Below are 18,101 nucleotides of genomic sequence, written 5' to 3' on the forward strand. Positions count from 1 at the left end.
GATGCTATATTTTATATAAGTCACCAGCACAGTTTTCTCAATTCTAACCAGCACTTATTAGCACCAGGCTTTAACTAGCCAGTGAATCAGGTTGCTTGGATCACTGGCATTAACGATGGGGGCATGCCTGTATTCCGAAAAGCCTGATTTGCTGCTCTGTGTCTTGCCACACTCCCCCAGCCTTCCCTTGTTTCACCCAACAAATCCCCACGGCTGATCCTCCCTGCCTGCACGGCACCTACTCCCAGCCTGCATGTACCTTTCTCCATTTCATCAAGATGCCTCCCACATGGCCACCATGGAATTGGAGGACAGGTTCCACATGGAGCATGTTGCTGCACGTACCATGTTAGCCTTGTAGTTCATTAATTATTTCTGAGGATATACATGTTGCACACTTAACAAGGCCCATACTTTCACCCAAAAAATCAGCCATTAGCATCCTAGATAGTGAGGTGGGTGATTATAGCTATTACAGTGCTAGGCAGACCATACCAGGCTATTCCGGGTGGGAATGCTTCCCAACCTGATTAACTTGGGCGAAGGACTGTTAATGCCCGGTATGGCTTACCAAAAACCACAATACATCTTAAGTACCACAGATCTTCTTGGCAGACTGGAATGTTCTTACTATTGAACCCAGCTTGTACACTTGTTTTAGTTGATTATAACCCCCAAACTACTTTTCCCAATTCTCAGCATTATTAGTATGACAGGAAAATAAACAAATTAACGTTTCATTTCATGTAAATCCTTGCACATGTTTCAATTCTTTTTACAGATATAATTTTTTCATCGTCTTGTATCCTGTTGGAGTCCTGGGAGAATTGTTGACTATTTATGCTGCCTTACCGTATGTGCACAGAACTGGAATGTATTCACTGAGGCTTCCCAACAGATACAACGTTTCTTTTGACTACTACTACTTCCTTCTTGTTGTCATGTGCTCCTATATTCCACGTAAGTAAATGTATCATGTGTTTTGACATTGATACTGAGAGTACTGATAAATGATGAACCCTTGAATCCATCTTCCATGTGCAAGTTCCATCCATGTATTTTTGTTGTCAGTTTGAAGGTAATGTCTTATGTCATAAAGGACAGCACTGGGTAATGTATAGTCACCCCAGAGTAGCATTCGTATTATAAATAGATGGGCACTAGTCATTCTGGATGAAAGTAGTTCAAGGGATCCATGAGGGTGAACATCCTTTGTTTTAAAGCGTTTCCAAGTGTACTGGGTGTTATGTTTGCTAAGCTTTGCCTAAAAAAAATGTGAACATTTCAAATGCACCAAAGAAATGAAAACAGTTTTAAAAATGTTTCCGTTTTTACTGCTCAGGGCACCTTGCATTACTTACGTGTATAAACGTGGGAACTGATGAAGATCAAAGTAAGAGGATCTCTGCATGTAAACCAGTTGAAGACCAGTTTAAACCTCCATCTGATTATTTTTGTAGACCATTCTTGCTTTGTAAACCCTGCTATGTAGACTCCTGTTAAGTGCAAATATAAAACAGGCTACTTTCCTAGCCCGCACGTTGAAAAGAAACACAAAGCCATTGTAAGAAAGGGATCATAAAAGCTAAGCAATTATTCTATTCAATCCAGGTTCTTCCAGCACAAGATTAAACTAAAGAAGAACTTGTCATGTTGCTCTGTGAATCACAAAACGTCAGCTCAGTAGCTCACCACCCCCTAACTCAATAACGAGAATTATGTGATTCCTTAGCTTTATATAGGTGGATAAATGTAATCTAATCACAGAAACCATCCAAATGCATAGACTGAACCTTGACTCTGATTCCTACAGAGACCTCTCCTTGTTACTTAGGAGGATGTCATTACCCAGTTTATTCCCATACATATTGAAGAAAGTAATAGTCTTCTTTAAAAATGTAGACCAAGAGGATTGTCTAAAGATCCCAGCCCAGGTTATTTTGTGAAAGCGCTTGGCCCGATCATTGCCTGTGACCTAAGAAATATTATTAATACATCTCTTCTAATGGACACAGTACCCCAAAGACCTAACGGCTCTTCCATTGTTGTAAATGCCAAATGTGAACCCTGAGGGCCCGAAGGACTTTAACGCTATATCTCGGCTTCACTCCTACAGAATACAAGCCTCTGCCCTAGACTCAATCCAATTATTTTTAAAGGACAGATCTGAGGGTTTCATTAGGAGTACCTTGTTGCGGTAGAAAACAGTGGTGAGGCCGAGGGAGAACCTCCAGGAAAATACTGGATGTAAATCTGCAACCTTACCGGCAGAAAACAGCTGAATCGTTGGAATTACCACCGTTGGCAATTTTGCCAAAATCACATAAATGGGGACTAACACTGCCATACCACCGCTTGTAATGCGGCTGATGAGTGGCAGTAACAGTAATTTGGTTTGGTTGTATTCCGGTGGATTTACTGGTGGAATACTGCCAAACTTGTAATGAGGCTTAGTATATGTCCCTCTCACCTATTGTGTGAAGTTCCCGAGTCGCTGCTCCTTTTTTAAAATTTACATCTTTATTGTCATTTTTCACAATACAAGATGAGACGAAGCAACAAAACCTCCATAATACATAAAATACAGTCAAACATTTACGACTCCCATCTCGTACCCCTCCAACCCCTCTGCCCCCACCCTCCTGGTACACCAAAACCAGCTGACCCAAATTAAGTGGCACTAACATCCTGTAATCTGCTGAAAAAAGCAAAAGCATAGACCTTTGGCGAGGCAAACAACATATCCTGGGTGACTCCGCTCTTGACCACCCCTCAGGTCCCACTCCTGCTAAAGAATGGGCGATTCCTGCCCTTTCCGGGCTGTTCCCGTCCTCCAACCATCATCCCTTTCCCCGCAAGGTGGCATAAACCGGTTACGGCATTCACTCCATTCCGTCTCCATTTCCACACTTTGCCTATGAATGGCTACCATAATCCTTTCCATTACATACATATTTTTTAGCCGTATTAACCCATTCCATTTTTCGGGGTAACAAGGTTCTCTTCAAATACATGGCCAGGCATGCCTTGGTTGCCGACAGTAAATAGTGTGCCAGGTGCGATGAAGCCTGATGTTCCCCATTAGTCTCCTCCAAGCCAAACAACACAAAACAGTAACGACATCCGTTCCCAAAACATCCCATCCAACTCCCTGATCCAACCCAGCACTTCATCCCAAAAAACCTGCACCCTCTAACATCCCCACCACATATGCCAATAGTCTGCCGGTGCCCGAAAATCATGTCAACAAAGCAGACTCACCCCAACAAGCATTTTAGAAAGACGTGCAGGATCATACTGCCACCAATGCAGTAGTTTAATGGTATGGAGCTTATACCGGAAGGCAACAGACACCTTAAATGCCATGCAATACAGTTTGTACCATAAAGCCCCATCCACATCAAAGCCCAGGTCTCTCTCCCACCTACCCCAGAGCCAATCAGTACTCCCCTTTCCTGCCTCAACCAGGGTACCATAGAGCAGGGAGATCAAACCCTTCATCTCCACTCGAGAGTCGAGGATTTTCTCCGTCAGAGTGAGATCCCGCTGCACCTGTTCCTTCCAGACTTTGGCCGTGATGAGCCCCTTCAGTCGCAAATAGGAAAACATAGAAAAATTCCCAATTCCCAGGGCCTCCTCCAATTCCAATATAGAAATAAACCACCCACCCTTCCACAGCTGTCCAACCCTTGTCAAGCCCGCCTCGAACCAACCCTGACACCTCTCCAGTTTTGGGATATAATCCCACACCCCTGGGACCCATAAATCACTCAACGGGGAGGCCCAGGTCATTACGCCCCGCATCACGGTTACCTTACGCCAGATATTCCAAATGACTCCCAGTATAGGATGCTCCCTTATCCGCTGCAGAATCAAGTCCTGCAGTGCCCACAACCATTCTCCCACTGTCGCCAGTTGAAGAAGATAATTATCCAACCCAACACACTGCCTCTGAACCCTCAGGTGCGGTACTGAGACCCCCAGCTGAGTCTCTTTACAGTACAAATACAAGTCAGGAAACCTACCCCACCTTTCTCCTTCGGTAACACCAAAATATCATAGGCCACCTTTGCTTTTTTCCATTGCCATAAAAACTTTAAAAGGCATCCCTTTACATCTTTAAACATGGAGTTGGGCACCTCAACGGGCAGCATCTGGAAAAGGTATAACAGTTTAGGGAGGAAGTTCATTTTTATGGCTTTAAGATACCCCATCCACGATATAGTAAGTCTATCCCTCTTCACCATATCATTAAATAGTCTCTGCAACAAGGGAGGATTGTTCGCCTTGTACAACCCATGTATATCCCTCGTGACAAATACCCCCAAATAGCGCAACTGGTCTTCTCTCACTTCCATAACCAAATGATACAGGCTGCGAGCATCGCAATCTGTTACGCTCACCTGGTATCCACGGGGACGCCACCCAGCCCTGGTTGGATGATTTGCACTCTAGAACCCTCTCCCGGTCTCTTGGTAAGGCCTCTGGTTAAAGATGGGTCTGCAATATCTGAGAGCTGGATTCAATACCAGATTGTCTTTATGTTTTCCCACCTCCCTTGGCCTCAACTCCTTCCTCCCCCTTGGGCCTTCTCCTTACCTTAATATTGCAAAAGGTGGATTCTCCGTCCTGCTCCTCGTGGCAGGGGCACGTAGATGTGGGGGGCGAGCAGCGACCAAGTTACTTCACTGGTGCAAGCCCCCTTGTGGGAATCCAGACCTGCTACGACTCTGTAGGTTTGCTGCTTTAGAGTCTTTATATGCAGTTCTTATGTTCCTCTTAGTTCGAATAATAATGTCTTGCTTCTTTCCTTTTAGGTATGGAAAGGTATTTTGGTGTTGTCATGCAGTTTGAAGATGAGCATGGGCTGGTAGGCCAAAGCGCGGTGTGCGCGATGCTGTCCGGTGAGCAATGTGCGATGCGCTGCGCTGTTTCGCCTTTTATATTGCTAACCTGTGTCTTTTCTCTCCTTGCAGTTTGCGATGTTCCTCGACGAGCGCCGTAATGTTCCAGCAATGATACTGACCAGGAGATGATTACCCATGTAAGAATTGTGTGGCTTTCTGCATTCAGCAGGAAACGTGAGTAAACGCTTACTAATGCTTTCTTTCTTTCTCCTCTTTTCAGGTTATGGTATTCCAGGATGCATGCGGTGCCGGATGATGGAGTTCGTACCTTCAGGTGAGTGGAACTGAAGTCAGCGATGGATTGAAGACAGGATACTGTTCCAGGTAAGTTTTGTAGTGTTCTTTCTCTCTCTGGAGGTCCTTGGTTTCAGGTAAGCTGGCATCAAAGAACTGGACACGGTGAGCGTTAGGCTGCCCACAGCAGAATAAAGCAAAGCATGTTCTGCTGTTTGGGTGCGGTTTAAATAGGCTCAGGTAAAGTAGTCCAGGTAAAATAGTCCCAGGCCGGCCACACCCAAAAGACTATACCGCATAGCTCAGTTCCTTGTAACTGAGCTATGTGTGTGCCTCCATGTTGGCTGAACCCCCCCGCCAAGTAAATAGTCCCATTCTAATGTTGGTCTTCATGATGGTTTTGAGCCTGGCGACTGACTCCAAGAGAGTCTTGGATGAGGTTTTAAGGTCTTTGACCTGCCCTAACTGGAAGGCTGACTTGCCAGTGAGGGCCAGGGGCAAGGGTCATGACACAATCCCCCTCCTGGTCGAAAGGAAACAAGATAGATGTACCCTTATTCATTTTAAACCCTGAAAATGCCCCATACTGCTCAATCAGATCAGCTTCCGCCAGGACCCATCCCAACGAAAATGTCATCCGCATACAATCCCAATTTCAATGGATTGCTTTTCTCCCATAGATTCCTCATTTGATAGATTTCCTCATCTAGCTCTGCTGCTCGGAAACTTTTCGACAGGGGGTGTAGTGGACCTTGACTCGGCTGCAGATCGTCGATCCGTCTTGCTCGGTGCTCGATCGTTGGCTCCGGACTTGACGTCCGGCGTTGTATATATATACCACGTCACTACGCCCAATACCTCAGTTCCTTTTTTTTCTGCGAGCTTGCACGCTGCTTCAGGAACATGACTTTGAGTCTTCGACTCAGTGTTTTTGACAAAAATGCATCACATTTTTTCATAAAACCTCGACCGCGATGTCTACTCACTGGATTTCGGGCTTTAAATGGTGCACCGACTGCCATTTCAAAATGTTGGTGACTGACCTGCACAACATTTGTTTGTGGTTTCTGGGTACGGATCACAACACGGAGGGATGTGCGTCCTGCTCCAAGATCCAGTCGAAATCCATTAGTGAGAGGGCCACCAAACTTGCTTTGGGTCGACCGTCCCCAAAATCCCTGACGCGGTCGCTTGTCCGGTCTTCCGAGGCTGAGACGGAATGGTCTACCCGCGAAAAGGATAAGGAAATGCATTGGCGGAAGGCCAAAAAGCAGTCACTCTCGAGGAGCCACTCTTCCTCGTGTAAAAAAAGAGGCACGATCGCCATCGATGGAAAAGGGTAAGCCCTCGGCTGGGACGATGACTCGAGAAGAGTGGGAAATTTCAAAAAAGAAATGTTGGACATGTTTAAAACACAGGCTGCTGCAGGTGCAGGTAACAGCCCCACCCCGAACAGCAAACCTTGACTGCAAAAGCGGCGCTTAACACTCCTACGCATGCCAAACAATCAACGCCATCAGCGTCAGAGAAGCCTTTGGGCTTGACGCCAAAACATTTACAAAAACCATTGACGCCTGGTCCTTCTCAAGAGTGTCGACAGGCTGATGTTCCTGACGTCACAATAATATCCACGCCTCGACTGGTTCCGACAGCCGTTCCATCGGCATCGAAAGAAAAACCATTGGTGCCGACTATCAGTGACGGATCCTCCGTCCCTCTCTCCCGGTCTGGATTCTTTGAGTCCATGGCATTGAATTTTAGGGTCGACCAGGGCGATGACCAGGGGGACATCGATCCCATGTATACAGGGTCAGGAGTTGTTCATTTTTTCGACAACCAAGCAGACCTGTTAGCATTAGCCCAAGGTTTACACAACGCCAGCGGCCTGGACACACCTCTAGATGTCGAATTTCAGCAAGGTCAGCCCTGCATGCACACCCATGCAAAATGTAGGACCTTAGCGGAAAGGGTAGTAGACACCCTAGATTGGATATCCTCTTCAGCACCTGTTCAGAGCTACTAATTGATGGACATATTAGATGAAGGTCCTGTAACAGAACATAACATGCCACTTAATCCGGAAATTGCAGATCCCCTAGCCTCTTTGTGGGAGCATCCCTGCTCCATTACCCCAATCAACTCTAACTTTACAGGGAAGTACAGGCTGGCAAGAGTAGATCCATCTTTCCTGGCTTCTCACCCTTCTCCAGAGGGGCTTTTGTTGTGCAGGCAGCCGCAATCACCACCAGACCTGCAGCATCCACTTCGAATCTGCCTCCAGACAGGGAGGGTAAAAGGTTGGACGCAATGGACAAGAAGGTCTTTACTTTTGGCAGCATGGCGCTGAAAGCCACCAATGTGGCATGTGGATTTGCAAAGTATTTGTTTTGTTTATGGAAAGCCGTGGAGCAGGCTGCGCAATACATCCCTGAAGGTGAAATGCGGGATGGTTTTACACGGCTGGTGGAAAGAGGTCAGCCAGGCCAGAGCCTGATCAGTGATACCCAGGTTTTCACAGAGATGGTTGAGCAGGATGGTATGGTTGACCGTGTCGAAGGCAGAAGAGAGATCGAGGAGGATGGGGACGGATGGAATGTTAGAGTCAAGGTTGGTGAGCAGATCTTCACAGATGTTTAGGAGAGCAGTTTCCGTGCTTCTGGTAGCTCTGAAGCCAGACTGGTGGTCATGGAGACAGCCAACAGAATTGTAATGAAGGTTAAGCTGAGAGATGGCCAACTTTTCCAGGAGTTTGCCAAGAAAGGGAGTAATGAAAATTGGGCGATAGTTAGCTGGACAAGGAGGATCAGCTGTGGGTTTCTTGAGAAGAGGATGCACAAAGGAGTGCTTCAGAGGGGAGGGGAAGTATCCAGAGGCAAAGGAGTGGTTGCAAAAATCAGCAAGGGCCGGAGCGAGGGTGTCAATGTGGTCCTTGATGGTTTTAGAGGAACAGGGATGACCCTGTTTTGAAGAGGCTTTCATAGATCGGACTTGTCTAGCAACCTCGTCAGGGGTGAAAAGAGGAAAGGACGAGAAGGATGGTGGGAGGGTGGCTAACGGAGGGTCAGCAAGCACAGATGGAGAGGGAAGAGGAGGAGTGTGGGTGGAGAGGGTGGACAGGATGTCCTGGGTTTTTGAAATGAAGTGAGAGGTAAGGGCATTGCAAAGAGCCTGGGAGGCAACAGGAGGGGTAGAGACTGCAGCAGGGTTGGCCAGCTCCTTGCAGATTTTAAAGAGTTCGGCCGAGTTGTTAGATGCCGCAGAGACACGAGCTTGAATGTGGACTCTATTCTTGGTGAGGACAGAGAGTCGGTATTGCCTTTGTAGCAGGCGACAGGCCAGTTTGTCAGAGGATGATGGCTGGAAGTTTTAGAATGAATCTTAACCACTGGCATTGCTCTGGGAATCCCTCCAGACCATCGTTCTTCGCCCTCCAAGCCATTACAGAGGGGGAAAAACCATATGCAAATCAGGCTTGGTCCCACCCCAAAAGGGGTAGTCCAGCCCGAACTGCTAGGTCTCGTCCCTTCTGCACGAGACCACAAACATTCCCAAACAAGTGTCAGCCTTCTTGGGTCTAATCAGTGAGGAGTAGCTTGGAGGCAGTGGGGGTCTGTCTGGTGGTTTTCTTAAGAGCAGACAATAACCCCACCGAACGAGTTGCAGGGCCCATGCATCAGAGGCAATCTCCTGCCACTGGGGCCAATGTTCTGCCAACCATCAATGAGGAGTAGCTTGGGTCTCTAGGTCCAGCAGGCACAGGACCCACGCCTGGGCATACCCGTTCCACTCGGGGTGACAAAGCAAAAACAAAGAGGAGATGGCTGGAAGGTTTGGAATGAATCTTAACCACTGGCATTGCTGACGACACACAACTCATTTTCAAGCTGCCCTCTGCCACCTCCTCTCCCTCTCTCATCTCTGATTGCCTAACTGCCATTCAAGATTGGTGTGCCGCCAATGATTTTGTCTGAATGCCAGCAAGACGGAGATCCTCCTCATCGGCACATCTTCACCATCCTTTCCCCTCGCTCTCTGGCCGGCCTCCCTTGGCTCTCCTCCTACCCCCACCTGCGAGGCTAAGAACCTCGGGGTCATCTTTGACTCCACCCTTTCCTTCTCCACCCACATCTCTGAGGTCTCTAAAAAGTCAAATTTCCGACTGCACCTCCTCAGAGGTACTCTGCCTTTCCTCTCCTTCCCCGAGAAGCTCATGGTAGCTCAAGCTCTGGTTCTGTCTAGCTTGGACTATTGTAACAGCCTCTTTTTAAATCTACCTGCCTCTACTCTCCGCCCTCTGCAACTAATCCAGAACAGGACTGCGAGACTTGTCCTTGGCCTCAAGCTAGGTGATCGTATCTCTCCAGCTCTGAAATCTCTCCACTGGCTCCCAGTGGATGCAAGGATTAAATTCAAAACCCTCTGCATTGTCTACAAGGCTTTCTGGGGCCTGGGTCCAAAATACCTTCAGCTATCCCTCCGCAAATACCTCCCCTCTCGAGCTCTTCGCTCCTCTACCTCCAACTCACTCAGGGTCAGTCGTTTTTCTAAGAAACGAGCTGGGGGTAGATCTCTGTCTTCGGCTGGGGCCTCCCTCTGGAACAGCCTCCCTGCCACTCTAAAACTTGAGGAGAATCATCTCCGGTTCCGGAAGCACCTCAAGACCTTCCTCTTTTCTTCTGCCTTCGCTCCCCCTCTCCCCTGCTGATCTGTTCTCTCTTGGCACTGTGCACCTAGCCACCCTCTGTCTTTTGGGCCCAGGTACCTGCTCATCCTGCCACCCTCCCGCACTGCCTCCGGGCCACCCCTTGCACTGGGGTCTGTATCTGTACCCATACAGCCCCCCCCTTTTCTTCCTGCACTTATCAGACCTACCCTGTCTGCTGCCTTAAACCTAGCACTTGCAAATTGCTGGCTGCATTACCACTGTTTATTGCCTTTATTATTTATTTATTGTTATTTATCTGTTTGTCCTCTGCTTCGCACTTTCCACCTCTCCCCCTTCCATGCACTTTTCCCCTCCCCCTCTCCCATGCACTTGCGCGTTCTCAATGTCACTGGGCCTAGTAAGATCGCTGTTTTGTTCTCCCCTGTTCCCCTCCCTTGCCTTGTCGCGCTCTGAAACACTTGTGTATGAGCGCAATAGAAATAAAATATCAATCAATCAATCAAACCTCTTTGCTTTTGCTTTGTCACCCTGAGTGGGACGGGTATGCACAGATGTGTGTCCCGTGCCAGCTGGGCCTAGAGAACCAAGCTACTCCTCACTGATGAGGCCCAAGATGTTTGGGGATGCTTGCGGTCTCGTGCAGAAGGGATGTGACCTAGCAGTTCTGGCTGGACTACCCCTTTTGGGGTGGGACCAAGTCTGATTTGCATATGGTCTTTCCCCTTCTGTAATGGCTTGGCAGGGAAAGAACAATGGTCTGGAGGGTTTCCCAGAGCAATGCCAGTGGTTAAGATTCATTCTAAACCTTCCAGCCATCACCTTTTTGTTTTTGCTTTGTCACCCGGAGTCGGACGGGTATGCCCAGACGTGGGTCCCGTGCCAGCTGGGCCTAGAGTCCCAAGCTACTCCTCACTGATGAGGCCCAAGGCAGAAACATGTTTGGGGATGCTTGTGGTCTCGTGCAGAAGGGATGTGACATAGCAGTTCGGCCTGGACTACCCCTTTTGGGGTGGGACCAAGCCTGATTTGATTATGGTCTTTCTCCTTCTGTAATGGCTTGGCAGGTGAAGAACAATGGTCTGGATGGTTGCCCAGAGCCATGCCATTGGTTAAGATTCATTCTAAACCTTCCAGCCATCACCTCTTTGTTTTTGCTCCAATCCAACCGGGACAGGAGCTCCAGAAGAACTGCAAGCCCTGTTGTTGAAGGGTGCAGTGGAAGAGGTACCTTCCGATCAGATAGGGTCCGGCTGGTAGTCCCGGTTTTTCCTGGTACCCAAGAAGGGAGGAGGTCTCGGTCCCATTCTGGACTCCAGGGCCTTGGACAAATTCCTGAGGAAAGACAAATTCAGGATGGTGACGTTGAGAGAAATTCTCCACTCTCTCAAGCTTGAGGACTGGCTGGTATCAATAGAGCTGCAGGACACAAATTTCCATGTGCCGATACATCAAAAGCACAGTGACAAGCCCTATCAGTTCAAAGTGCTTCCCTTTGGGTTGTCCTCTGCTCCAATTTTCTTCACCAAGCTCATGGTGGTAGTCGCGGCTCACCTCAGGAGATCCGGGGTCCATGTATTTCTGAACCTGGACTACTGGCTGATCTGAGGGAAGTCAGAGGGGCAGGTCTTGACTCATCTAGAGGACACCTGCCTGCTGCTGCACAGGCTGGGCTTCTCCATGAACTTGAAGAAGTCCCATCTGACGCCAGTCCAAAGACTCCAGTTCATCGGAGCAGTCCTAGATACCCGGGTGGGGAAGGCCTTCCCTCCGTAGGAGAGAGTCGACAGCATAGCACAGATGGCACTTTTGTTCTGGAATCACGCCACCTTACCAGCGGCTTCCTTCCTCCGCCTCTTAGATTTCATGGCATCCTGTATTTTTCCAGTGCCATGGGCGCATGCGATACCTGCATAGACTCTTAAGAGTTCAGTGGTCACAGTACCTCGGGGCACTGACGAATCCCCTTCAGGTGTCCAGCCAAGTGGTCCATGATCTCAGCTGGTGCACCGACCTTCTGGCCTCCTTGGCCTCAGACCCGAGTGGTTATGGATGCATCTATCAAGGGTTGGGGCGCTCACTGCGAGGATTTGCAGGTCAGCGGCCTTTGTTCAGCGAAGGAAGCCAGGTGGCACATCAACAGGCTGGAGTTGCGAGCCATCAGACTAGCCCTGAGGGCTTTTGCTCTGTCTCTCATGGGGAAACATGTCCTGATCCTGACGGACAACCCGGTGGCTATGCACTACCTGAACAAGCAGGGTGGCATGCGCTCCCTCCCCCTTTGCAAAGAGGCGATGCAGCTGTGGTTCTGGTTGCTGTAGAATCAAATCTCAGTCTCGGCAGTTCATCGGCGGGGACAGAGAACGGTTTGGCGGATGCTCTGAGCAGGCAGGGCATGGTCTCACATGAGTGGGAAGTGTGCAAGGAAGTTCTGGAGGAGGTCTTCTCTCTCTGGGGTACCCCAGCAATGGATCTGTTTGCCACAGAGTCCAACAGGAAGTGCAGAACATTTTAATTGAGGGCATTCCCAGTGAAGGGTGCACTGGGGGACGTGTTACTGGTGGATTGGACCTTCCCTCTTCACTACGCCTTCCCCCTGATTTCCATCATCCAATGGATTCTCATGAGGTTGAAGGGGTTTTGTGCTAACATGATCTCGACCGCCTAGGACTGGGCAAGGAAACATGGTACTCCGATCTCTTGGCTCTGACCACCTGTCTACCTTTTTGGTTGCTTTAGCGCCCAGATCCCGTGACCCAGTCGGAAGGCCGGGTGTTCCACCCGAGCCTGGAGTCCCTCAACCTAGATTGAGAGGATGAGGTATGATGACTGGGACGTCTCAGAGGATACTCGAGGTGTTGCTGGCTGCACGCAGACAATCTACAAGATCTCTGCGTGCAGGTGGAGAAGATTTGAGGTGTGGTGCAGGGAACATGAGATCGATCATATCTCTTGCCCCACCACTACAGTGATGGAGTTCCTTCTGTCACTGGCCTCAGCAGGCCTTCAGGTTACCACAGTCAAAAGATATTTGGCAGCTATGTCTGTGTTTAAAAGGTCCCCGGATCAAGGTTCCTTCTTTACGATGCCAGTTATGGCCCAATTCCTGAAGGTCCTTGTGAACAAGTTTCCGCCAATTGCCTTTGTTGTCCAGATTGGGATTTAAATCTAGTTCTAAAATGTTTGATGGTGGCTCTGTTTGGGCCCATGCATTCCTGTTTTTTGACACTGCTTTCATTGAAAACAGCCTTTTTGGTTGTGATCACAGCAGCCAGGAGAGTTAGTGCATTGCAGGCCTTGTATTGCAAGCCTCTGATCCTGCTTTTTTTTCAGGAAAAGGTTTCCGTTAAAGTAAGACCCGGCTTGCTCCCAAAAGTGGTTTCTGAGTTCCACCTTTCTCAGTCCATAGATTTGCCGGTCTTCTACCCTCCACCTCACCCCTCTAAGGAAGAAGAGTGGTTCCACCGCTTAGATCCCAAGAGAGCCTTGAGCTTTTACGCCGCTAGGACATCCATGTTCCGAAATTCTGACCTGCTGTTCGTGGCCCATTCATTAATCTGAAAAGATCTAGGTGTAAAGAAGCAGACTATTGCGATGGCTTATCCTCTGCATCGCAGAATGTTACCAGTCAGCAGGAAGAGAGCTTCCTCCTGGCATCAGGGCACACTCGATGAGAGGTGTCTCGACTTCCACAGCCCTGCAGAGGGGAGTTCCCGTTAGGGACATCTGTCGCACGGCCACATGGTCGTCCTTGCACACATTTACCAGGCACTATTATCTAGATGTCGCCTGAAGGGCTGATGCACGTTTTGGTAGGGCAGTAATGCAAAATCTGCTACTGTAACACTTTCTGCCCATCTGCGTGGTCCTAACTGGTTGGGGAGTCTATCAGATGAGGAATCTGTGTGAGAAAAGCAATCCATTGAAGGAGAAATTACTTACTGTAATGATCTTTCTATGGATTCTTCTCCGGCAGATTCCTCGTCTGATAGATATCCTCATTCAGCTCTGCTGCTCAGAAACATTTCGACAGGGGGCAGAGTGGACTTCGACTTGGGTGTTGATCATCAATCCATCTTGCTCAGTGCTTGATTGTCGGCCCCAAACGTGACATCAGGCGTCGTATAGATACCATGTCACTACGGCCCATACCCCAGTTCCCTCTTTTTTCCCCATGCTTGAAAGCTGCAGAGGAAAACGATGGGAGACCAGGTTAACCAGCCATGTATATTCCACCCCACCCACTGTGATACCTTCCACTCGCAGATCTTCCCGTAACCTCTGAGCCAGTGCCTCCATGGCAAAACTGAACAACCTTGTCTAATGCCCCGGCCCAAGTCAAATCAGCAGAATAGACAACCATTTGCTGCCACACATGCTTTTGAACTCCAGTACAGAGCCATAACTCCCTTCAACACCTGATTCCCCAGTCCAAACTTGCACAATAATGCTTCTAAAAAGACCCAGTCAACTCTGTCAAAGGCCTCCTCGGCATCAGTGGACAACAGCGTCGAATTACCCTCCTTTCCCAAAACCCAATCGATCAGATGAAGGGATTTCCACATCGTATCCTCTCCCTAGTGTCCACTAATAAATCCCACCTGATCTGAGTGGACCAACCGAGGCATGTGTATATCCAATCTGGAGGCAAGGACCCAGGTAAATATCTTGGCATTTACATTAAGAAGTGAAAAGGGGATCTTTACCCTCCTTAGGTAGCACTGAGATGAGGGCCCTCACAAAAGAACCAGGAGTATGTCCCGACAATAAGATATTGTTATAACCTCGCCATAATAGGTACCAATACCCCGGCTAACGACATATAGAATCCTGGCATATAACTGTCCTCTCCCAGGGCTTCCCCAACTGTAAATGGCGAATAGCAGCCAAAATCTCCTCCCCCGTTATCGGGGCATCCATACTTGCCACCTCCTCTGGCTTCTATACAGGCAGAGAAATCCCATTCAGATAGGCCTCCAGAATCCACCTGGTCCTCCCCCTTATACAATCCCTCATAGAAGGAAGCAAAACTATACACAATCACCTCAGAAGTCATTTAAACGCACCCATCCAATTCCTTCACCCTTATTATGAATCTTTCAGCACGTTGACACCGAAAATTGAGATTTTGAACAATCCTACCTTTCTCCAATAGTCTCAGCTCCTCCCTTTGCCCCTAACCTCCTCTATACGTTCCTCCACTCTCATATCTGATTCCTGTCTGTATGTTCCTTTCCAGAACCCCAATCTCTTTACACAACCTATTTTCCACCAAAATTCTTTCCCTTTTTTTCTAGACCCCTCCCCTAATCAACTGTCCCCTCCACGTTGCTTTACTGGCATCCCAGACAGTGTACAAATCCACCTCACCTGTATCATTAAGGAGAAAATATTCCTGAATGGCTCCTTCATTTTCCACCCTGACGACCGCATCCTTCCAGAGAGATTTGTTACTTCTCCCAAGCGCATAGCTTGCTTAGCCCGAGCCATGACAAATCCAATAGCACCATGTCATGGTCCGACCAATTAATCAGGCGCATCTCTGATCCCAGCGCACTGCCCACAAATCTCTTGAAATACAGACATAATCAATGCGACTATATATCCTGTGAGATGGTGAGTAAAAAGTGAAGCCCCTATCCTGGGGATGAAAGAGGCGCCACACATTGTGCAGGTCGTGGGAATCCAAGCAGGCCTGCAAGCCCTCACACCCCACGGGGGCACGCTAGCACCCACGACTCCCAGAACCCGTCTATCAAGTGTCGAGTCAGCCCACATGTCGAGGTATCCTCCTACTATCAGATTCCTTTTTTTATTATTGTGGTTTAACCGAAATCGGTTTCTCACATACAAGATTGAAACAGATATGTATCAATTAAAACATTAGTATATAGCATAATATCAATTAGAGGAAAGAAAGTTATTTGAAACATTCTCTTGTTTTTTCCCTCAACCCTTTCCCATATGTACAATCTTTGCTCTATTAGTATTCGTTTATATTAATCCACAAGATCGAAGCACCTGGATGACATTTAAGGTGAGTTCTGTCTCATGCCCAGCTATTATTCTATCCCAGAACATTTCTGATACCAAACCAGCCTCTCTGTCCACAATCGTCTCAGATATCTCACTCTTGCATTCCATATTCCCTTGCACTCCAGTAAAACGTGTCTAATGGTCTGGCTTCACCACTCCTATCCTAATGTGATAGAACTTCACCTGTGTGGATTCTATTTAACCGAACTCTTAAAAAGGTCTGTCTCGCCTTCCATTTGAGAAATTGTCTCAAGTATTTAGGTAAAAACCCAATTTCTTTATCATATATCGAGCACGATTTTGCAAGATCAGTTTACGCATTCCTTCGATAGTATGAATCCAATCCGACCTTTCCATTGACTTTTTAACCTTCAAAGGATTGCATAATAAGGTATCGGCATCGCTATCACACTCCTTCAATATTTTTATTACCAGATGTTTTAGATTGAACAGCAAAGCCGATGGAGTCATCAGATGACCATTAATGTCTCCATAGAGTGAGTTGTCTCGTGGTATTATTATCACATGATACAGGGAGACCAATTTCCATTCTGCTTGATGCCTGAGTGATATTAGGCCCTGCTCATATCCCAGGCTTGATATTGGGAGGTTCTGGGGGAGATTGAGGACTTTCCTCCACAGTCGCCCCTCCAGGTTGTTGTGCCAGTTCATTTTCCAGGTGGTTGGTTTAGCTTCTAGGCCGTATAAAATTACTGGGATAAATTTAGCGGTATACAATCTGATCATGGTTATCAGAGAAAATGTACAATATTTAACCAGCAGTTTCTTCATTTGGGCTGTTAAGTGTGTAATCTTTTCACCAAAATCTATGTTGATTTTGGCCTCCGTTGGGGATGCGTAGAGTTTAAAACCCAAGTAGACAATCTCATCTGCAATTGGAATGATTTGGTCACCCAGAGTACACTTATATTTAGGAACCTTTCTACCCGGTCTCTTGATATTACTATTTTTTTTTTTTTCCGAGTTAATGGACGGGTAATTTCCTTTTGCATACATCTCGAACAAATTTAACAATCTCTGAAGCCCAACCACTGTGTTATCTAGCAAATCAATATCATCAGCGTAGGCCAGCCATTTGATCTTACATTTATTCATTTGGGGGCTGGCCAATGCTCATGCGTCCAATGCTCTCCCCATATCTGCAAGGTAGAGATTGAAGAGAAGGGCAGTCACCATACATCCCTGCTTTACCCCTTTCTTCACTCTCACGTCTTCCGATAGGTGATCCACTTCTTCCAATCTAATTCTTATAGTGGTGTCTTCATGTAATTTCACTAACACCAACATGGCTAGGATGGATGTTTTCAGACCCCAACTTTCTACAGAGACGTTCCCTATTCACTCTGTCAAATGCTTTTGAGAGGTCAATCCACGCCCCATAGAGGGGCTGTCCTCCCCTGATCTGTGAATTTTCACAGAGAATCCCCAGCACTGTTCCATCCAGCGATGTGGAATGACCCCTGCAGAATCCTGTTTGGAATTTTGGGATAATGTTTTCTCTACTGGCACCAAGCCCGTGAATATCTTACTTTCAACATCAAGGAGGGAGATTGGACGGTAGTTGGCTGGATTGGTCCGATCGCCCCCCTTGAAGATGGGAATTACAATGGAGGTCCTCCAGGATGGAGGAAACTCCCTTTTCTCCAATATCTGTCTAAACAGTACGAATAGCAACCTGGACCAGAGGGCCACATTGTTCTTGAGTACCTGATAGGTTAAGCCATTTTGTCCAGCTGCTCTGGATGAAAATGTCTTTCGTATTAGTTTTGAGATATAATTTCCCACAAAATTCATCTCGCAGGGTATTTTGGGGCTCTAAAAGCAGGGGTTAGCTAGGGGCTGCTTATATTAGAGACTCATGTATTTAATCCACTCGAGTTCTGGATCGAGAATGATTTGCATGGCATTCTGTGGAGATTCCTGTTGGTTGACTAGTGCCAGAAGTTACAGGAATTATTATTACAAAGTTTTCCTAACATGAACTCTCTCTCTCTCTCTGAAGGTGGAGCATTTGGTGGCTCGGGGACCGTTTTTATATTCTCTACTTAATTTGCCACTTTTTTCCTCATAGTTTTTTAGATCTAAGTTGTTGAGCCTCAAATTTCTCAAATTTTGTCATAATTCTCTCTTTTTTAACCAGGTCTCTTCATCAAACGTGTCATGTTGGGACCTCTGTTTACCTTTATTTATGTCTGTTGGTTTGTCAGTGGACCATAGAAAGTCCTGGAAGGCTAATGGAT

At 47.5% G+C, this 18,101-nt stretch overlaps 1 protein-coding gene across 2 annotated transcripts in view; it reads left to right on the forward strand.

The window, feature by feature from the left end:
- The window catches only part of HACD1 (3-hydroxyacyl-CoA dehydratase 1), a 420,976-nt gene that overhangs the window by 326,557 nt on the left and 76,318 nt on the right, over positions 1 to 18,101 (forward strand). For both annotated transcript variants that reach the window (XM_069648346.1, XM_069648345.1), the window contains exon 6: positions 782 to 960. In XM_069648346.1, coding sequence (XP_069504447.1) covers positions 782 to 960 — 179 coding nt within the window. The remainder of the gene's footprint in view (positions 1 to 781; positions 961 to 18,101) is intronic.

This window comes from Ambystoma mexicanum, chromosome 2q (genome assembly GCF_040938575.1).
Source record: "Ambystoma mexicanum isolate Mex_15411 chromosome 2q, UKY_AmexF1_1, whole genome shotgun sequence".
NCBI classification, from domain to species: Eukaryota; Metazoa; Chordata; class Amphibia; order Caudata; family Ambystomatidae; genus Ambystoma; species Ambystoma mexicanum.